The sequence below is a fragment of the Chelmon rostratus genome, chromosome 23 (genome assembly GCF_017976325.1).
Source record: "Chelmon rostratus isolate fCheRos1 chromosome 23, fCheRos1.pri, whole genome shotgun sequence".
In the NCBI taxonomy this organism is placed as follows: Eukaryota; Metazoa; Chordata; class Actinopteri; order Chaetodontiformes; family Chaetodontidae; genus Chelmon; species Chelmon rostratus.
The window spans coordinates 492,612-500,264 of NC_055680.1; the positions used below are offsets into that span (position 1 = coordinate 492,612).

Here is a 7,653-nt window from a genome sequence, read left to right on the forward strand (position 1 = left end):
TGAGACCCAAACAGAAGTTACACAGTCCTCCTACTGCAAAACAGTCATCCATGTACATATTTTTCACTGCTTATCTGAGTTGTGGAAGCTCCAGCCCAAGTCAGGAAGTCCAGATGATTTCTCCAAGTTCGTTCTGAAATCCCATGGGATTCCCCAGAAGTGAGTGTCAGAAGTCACTGAGGATGATGATGAAGATTAATTCTAATAACTTTTATACTGCAAAATATCGCAACATGAATATGATGAACTGACTCAAAATCTTGTACAGATATCCATCATTCCCAGTTGATGTATCCTAATACTTTTAATGATCCTCTAACATTTCATCTAGCCCATCTTCAGGTCTAAATTTGAATTTATAAAATTTGAATGAAAACTTCCATCAGCTGTACTTTGGGTTTTGTGTTAATAAATAAACTAAACTGATGAACACATATGCCTGCTAAACATCAGCATGTTTACATTGTCATTGTGGACATGTTAGCATGCTTACATTAGCATTTAGCACAAAGCACCACTGTGCCCACCTACAGTCTCACAAAGCATCACTGTAGACTGTTAGTGGCTCTGCTCTGGGGTCTCCTCCCAGCCGGAGGTCCCAAACCAAGGGCACAGGAATTAGTTTAACTTTGGGGGAGACACATATCGGAAACCTGACAGATCGGTAAATAGTTTAAGCAGAAAAATGTCATAAATTTACTACACTGCAAAATATTCACAAAATGCTGTGATCTTTTACTTTCTTTCTTCTTTTTTCAAATGTTTCTTGGAAAAATAGTGTTGTGCACACCGATATTTGAATAATCAATATATTTATATGTTTTAATGTTTTTATGTTCTAAGACTGTCAGGCCGACACTGCATTGAGGACTCAGATGCAGAGTTTCAGCAATACACAGAGATTTATTATACAGTGTACAAAGATCTCTTCGTAGAGTGGAACCAAACAGGCTATGAAATTACTGTAGGAAATGTTAGCAAGGCTAATCTGGAACAAAACAATAAAGCAACAAAAAACGCTCCACAAGGTGGATAAGTAATGACTGATTATGAATGAACCAAAATGAACAGAAAACGCTACCGAAGGAGGCAGAAACAACGGCTATAAATGCTCAAAAGATTGAATAACAAAACAACAGAACAAAAGCTCTCTCCTAACACACGGAGGCAAAAGAACACTTCTATAAACAATAAATGGAACAAAAGCTCAATCTAATAGAGAACTGAAAATCCACTAAACTACCGAGAAAATCAAACAAAACTAGACTATGGAAATTACAACAAAAAACACTCACGAAGAGGATCAAACAACACTTAAACAATAACTCAGAGACTGTGGCTGTGATCAAGGGAAGCACGGGTGAAGTCAACCAAGGGACAAAGACACACTGGCACAAGACAAGGGAGACGGAGGGTAATCAGGAACAGGTGGAGACAACAGGTGGTCGGGGCGGACACACGGGACACATGAGGAAGGGCTAGTGCTCTGAAACGAGAGGAGAGTTAGACCTTCAAAATAAAACAGGAAATGACAAGACAACAAACCCAAAACGAGACAACCTCACTACGGTGTGACAAAGACGAGGGCAAACCACCCAGAAAAACACTTCTCCCTCTTCCTCTTGAACAAATTGGCTTGAGTCTTTAATCAAAGCATAATGGTTATGTCATTTCAGGGCTGAACACTTTATCAGGCGGCAGCACAGGTGCTAGCAAGCTAAATATTTCAGTAGCACAAAGACAAATTTAGTAGCACACACAGGTGCAGGGTTTAACATGTTTTCAAAATCCATTTAGTGTTGGTCAAAAATGCATTTACTATTTTTTGTATATTATTTATTTAGTTGACTGGCAGTTGAACTGGTTCTTTTAGTAACAACTTTCTGACATGAAAAAAACAAATAATGTGAAAAAACAAATTATTCACTTTTTAATATCAAATTAAAACACAAAAACGTTGAGTTGTAATATTATATGATTATACTCCTTGTTAATGTTATGTCGCTTCCTAAAACCTTAAGTTAAAAAACAGCTAGTAAATGGGCTGACTCAGTCTGAAACTCAATACAGCAGTTTGGTCAACGAAGATCAAGTCTAATAAACAAGCTTTGCTCTTCTCCAACAACTCCATGTGGTTCAGTGCAACAGTTTGGCCAACAAAAATCCTTGTGTTGTGTAACTGTTACTTAAACTGACGTTACTCTTTTATAAAAAACAGAGTAAGTCCTGCTGCTGTTTCAGCCTTTTCTTTGGTGGTGGCACTGACCCGGAATGAGGTGACAAAACGTTTTGGATAGTGTTGATGTAACTTGGGAACACTGACAAAGTTAGCAGTTAAATAATGGACGAGTGACCATCCCAGAATTATGATGACTTAACTCAAAAGATATGGTTTATAAATATGAATGTAAACAAACAGCAAGACGTTATAAACAAGCCATATTTATGGCGATGTTCCCTACAGACTGTTTTACCTCGTTCAAAAGAGTTTGTGTCATTGGACTGTCTGCTGTGGCCTGTTGTCTCCTGCATCCCAAACACTCTCAGAGCTGGTGAGGGAGGTAGCGCACCAGTCACATGATGCTGTGTTGCACTTTCAAAATAAAAGCATGTGAGTCAAAGATTTCAAAATCAAATATTTTTCTCCTCCGTGGTGTAATTTTTGGGTGTGACAAATGCACCTGTCTCCAATGTTGAAGGGGATACGCCCCGCCCCCCATCCCCCCAGGTTCCTAGGCCTATGTCCCTAACTACCTTAACAGGTAAATATAAAAGAGGCAAAGTGAATATATAGGGTAAACCTCACCATTTAATAAGTCATTTGCTGAGACCAATCAGACAGGTCCTGACATCATCTCATCTTTTTTGATCAGATGATTCACATTATGTACATTTAGCAAATAAATGCTTCTCAGTAGTTAAAACAGCTAGTTTTTCCAAACATTTTGTGCATATCAAAATGTTGGTTCTGTCCTACAAATTTGAGCATTACTGTAAATAAATGAATGTGAAATATGCAAACTTGGCTTCCAGTGAAGTACAACTAAGATTGTAATGTGAGATTGTGGTTTAGTTTAGCTGTCCTTTTGGCTAAATTACACAGTAAGTGGCAAAGTAAAGGGCTAAGGTAGTGAACCTAGGTGCAGACACAGAGTCAGGTAAGAGATTTAAGGAATTTTATTACAGGGAAAAGGGATGGGATACGAGCCAGGGCCAAGCCAGGCAGGGAGAACAAGGAGTGGGTAGCAGAGTCAAGCAGGTCCAGAGCAGATTCTGGGAAGTTGCTTGACTGAACAGGAGTCCGAGTCAGGGGAGCGAGACAAAGGGACAGGGGACTGGGTCTGGAGCAGAGCAGAAACTGCAGGGAGATGCCAAACACAGGAGCTACAGTCTGACAGTGTGGATGTGGCAGGGCTGAGTCTTTGTAGGAGTCTTGATTACAGGATACGATGCAGCTGGAGAGGTTCAGCTCCAGCACACCTGTCAGACAGGAGGTTACTGATGTTCTAGGGGTAGATGTAACACTAAGGCCTTGTTCAGACTGCCAGCCTCAATCCATTTTTTGGCATACCCAGATTGATTCTTAGAAAGTTTGCAAATCAGATCCAACCCACATTTGGAAATAATTCATGTTGCTACTAGCAGAGCACACAGAGAACAACAGTATTTTCTCCAATTTCCATTGGAAAGCTGTAATGCCAGTGTAAAGTAGTTACTGATACTTACATTGTTAACATAGCAACTCATGTAGACAGGTAGGACCTGATCACTTCCAAGAAATACTGTGGACAGTCTGATTTGAGAAACAAATCTGATTTGCCTGCAGTCTGAACATGTGTGTCGAAGTATCCTTGGGCAAGATATTTTCGATGCTGTGCCATTTGTGTGTGAATGGTTAATAGTTGTAATGAGCACCATAGTATGTGTGTGTGAATGGGTGAATGCAGACTTGTGTTCTAAAAAGCGCTTTCAGTTGTCGTAAGACTAGAAAAGTGCATGTACATTTACCTAAGAAACTGGCAACTGAGTGTAAAGATATAGTTTAAAAGCATTATTCCATCTTCTCTCTCTCTCTCTCTCTCTCTCTCTCTCTCACTTTGCACACTCTCTCTCTCTCACCCACCAGCTGTTCCGTCCAGTGAAGGCTAATCCCCTCATTCTCGTCCCTTTCAGAAATCCTAATGTCAACCATGATGGACTGGTTGAAAGCAAGAAGCGATGGCCTCTGTTCACTCTCAGTGAGCAGAAACATGTTGGACTCAATACTGAAACACTGAGGATCCACAAAGGTCTGAGGAACCAGATGTGTGCTTTCTGGAATCGCTTCCTGCCACGCCTCCTCAACATCACTGGTAAACACTACTTCTAAACACTGCCTATACTCAACACATGACATCTGCCCTGAATAAGAGTAATTCAGTTGTCTTTGCCTTCCAAGGTAAATTTACAACACAGTCATACCAGAAAGTAACACATTGCACTTCACCCAACATTATGGGCGTAACATAAAGCTAATGTTCATTTTCAACATATGCATATAAATAAACAAATCAGCAGATTTGAAGAATCCCTCATTTAGCTAATATCACAGTAACAGTATTATATACAGTATTGACAGCTCTAATAGAGTTGTAACTGTATGAAGTATGTATGGCATAGTATATGCATATGTGATATATTTATCTATGTGATGTATTTACATATTAATAGCAGATAGCATATGAACATAGTATATGAGCATGATTGATCTAAGTTAGTAATATGCCTTGGTAAGACAGGAATGCATACAGATGGCGAGGGAGAGAAGAACAGAGGAGTTTTGCATTTCATTGGAAGTCTCCCGGCAGCCTAATCCTTTAGCAGCATAACTAGGGGCTGGTCCAAGGCAAGCCTGAGCCAGCCCTAACTGTCAACTTTTACAGCAAATTAAAATGGGGTTACCCCTGACTAACATAGATATACTTATAGATGGGAAAGTAGGAATGAAGGTTTGTCTCTAATATGATCCTGTTTAAAACTAAGTTAATACATACAAGTGTACACACAAGTAGTACTGGTAATATGATTTTTTGGTCCAGATGATTTAATTACCATTAAGCCGTATGGCTATATCAGTCACTAAAACCAACCACCTTACCTAAAACCCGGGTGATCTTGACTAACTTTCTGCAGTTAATTTGGTTGTGCCAGCCCCCTCTCTTCCTCTTTTTTCTTGGGACGCCAGCTGTAAACTGACCTCAGTGTTGGTTTAAACCCACCCACGGGCCGTCAGAACGTTTCAGTTTATTTGTCTGTCAATCTATTGTCATAAACGCTACATTCACGTTTATGCTCACACTATACACCATTAGGAAACGTAGATTCTCATGAATCGATTGGCACAGCCATTTCAAGATACAATCTCATCAGGAGGCACAATTAAATGCCAATAGCAGACAACCATGTTTGAAAAGAAATTGAGGCAAAATTGAGGCAACTCACCGATTAAGTCTGTCAGTGATCCACAGATCATTAATACTCCAACAAAAACTGTCTGGAAACATTGACGGTCCACACAATCCACTGCAGTAAAAATGTTAATTCCATAACAAGATTCTAAGAATCCACAGAAAGCTGTTTTCTCCTTTCAAAATGGCAGCCTATGTGCTCATCTTTTGCTTTCTCTTCAGTGTTTTCAGAGTTAAAACTTTCCTATACTTAAGCAGAAGGGAACTCTCTTGCCATCAGTTACTCATTCGAGTCTCAGGTTTGAAATTACACCTCACTTGACTAATCACCAACTGGCACATGGAGCCTAGCAACCAGAGGCGCCAACAACAGGCCGAGTTGAATGGAGTTACCCCCCAACCGTATGATGATCACAACCCAATCACAGCCTCTGTGAAGATGACTGACAAATAGCTAATGAAATTCTGAACACGTCGATGTGCCACTTCAATGGGTTATTTACAGCTCCGGCACCTCATAGCATTTAGGATTTAAGCGAACCTAGCACTACTACACACAATAGGTGCAAATTTTTGATAAATGATTAGTGATAAATATAGTAAATGGCCTCAATATAAAGCTATATAACCAAAATATAGGTATGAATACCTTTAGAAATGCTGTTTCTTCAAGAATGCCTAAATTATGTCGGTGCGCGATTAAAATGCTCTCATGACTGCCAATGTCAAAACCCGGCGAGTTGATGGCTGTGCTGACATAGCATTATGTCAGGTCCTAACTGTGGGAATATGCTTATCATTACTAATTCCAGATCCAACATTAAAGTAGCCTGTTTGATGCGACCAGCACAGCCAAGCCTGCTAGTTATCCACAGCTGTTTTTTCTTCTTTTCTTTTTTTTTCTGTACACAAGACTGCCAGCATCACACACAAGACCTCTCTCAGTTTGATTGACAATTGCTTCACCCGCCTCCCTGATGACCTCTGAACTCATGGGTGATCGTGGGATAAGACGTGCAGTGATTAGTCATACATGTAGTCTTGTCTGTCACCCGACCAAGACATGGCAAGGAATTATGGCACTGTGCTCATTAGGTCTGACACGACCATCGTCAAAGACAAAAAAATTGTGTAGCCTGATCCCTGAGTTAACAAAGATAGCAAGGCCTCTCTGCTTTGTCGCCTACCCATAGCAGCATGAAGCCGGCTAGCTTAAGGAAGCTGTCAGGTATATTTCCATTCAGTCATGTCTTGAAGCAAGCTTATATAATGTGCTCATGATTCACAGAGTTTAAAGTAGACAAAAGTCCAAAAAGGCAAAAGACCAAAAAAAAGGAAAGTAGCAGGAGTGCTGCTACAACAGGATACGTACTGCTCTGTGCCCAGAAGCACGACAAAGAATAAATAAAAGTAAAATAAATAAGCAATGACAGTTATCATTCATTGTCTGCCACAGTCATAACAAAACGTTGCTATCCTCTGGACTCGTGTGCACTCATATGTCTCTCGTCCCTTGTGTCTGCCCTCAGAACGGCTCATATTACTCAAGACCCACCCACTTGAGGTTGGCATCCATTAAAAACACAAATGACAGCCTGTTGTTATAACATGAACAGCAGGACAGCATTTAAGCTCCACTGCTAACCACCACTCATGGTGTGTCTCTGTGTTTCTTCTTTCAGACAACATAGATGAGGCAGAGCGTCAGTGGAAGGTGGAGTTTCACCGCTGGTCCTCCTACATGATGCACTGGAAGAGCCAGTTTGACCACTACAGCAAGCAGGAGCGCTGCACTGACCTCTGAGAGCCTCAGCAGAGCGATGAGAGAATGATGAGAAGGGGGGAGGCCGAGAGAAAACGCTATGGCCACTTTCCTCCATAGCCCCTCAGTGAAGTCTATCTTCATTCAACTTTTTTTTATGTCTTTTGTTTCACTACACACACAAACACAGGCACTGTTGATCTTTATTTATATTATTTATACTATTTATTTATGTGTTGTTTTTCTGACTTGTGTGTGTCTCTGTGGAAATTTAGGACTATGGAGGGAACTTGTCATTAATATGGAATAATGTTAGAAATGTCAAAGATTTGTCATTACCTCGTGTGTGTGTGTGTGTGTGTTTTTGTGTGGTGTGTGTGCAAGCATGTGTGTGTGTGGCTTGAAAGCCCCTGTTTAACCCAAATCTCAACAGGCCCATAACAC

At 40.5% G+C, this 7,653-nt stretch overlaps 1 protein-coding gene across 1 annotated transcript in view; it reads left to right on the forward strand.

Moving 5' to 3' along the window:
* ache (acetylcholinesterase) overlaps nucleotides 1-7,251 on the forward strand; it is a 30,693-nt gene extending 23,442 nt beyond the window's left edge. Inside the window, exons 8-9 of the mRNA XM_041964907.1 lie at nucleotides 4,174-4,352; nucleotides 7,130-7,251. Coding sequence (XP_041820841.1) covers nucleotides 4,174-4,352; nucleotides 7,130-7,251 — 301 coding nt within the window. The remainder of the gene's footprint in view (nucleotides 1-4,173; nucleotides 4,353-7,129) is intronic.
* The last annotated feature ends 402 nt before the right edge of the window (nucleotides 7,252-7,653 follow it).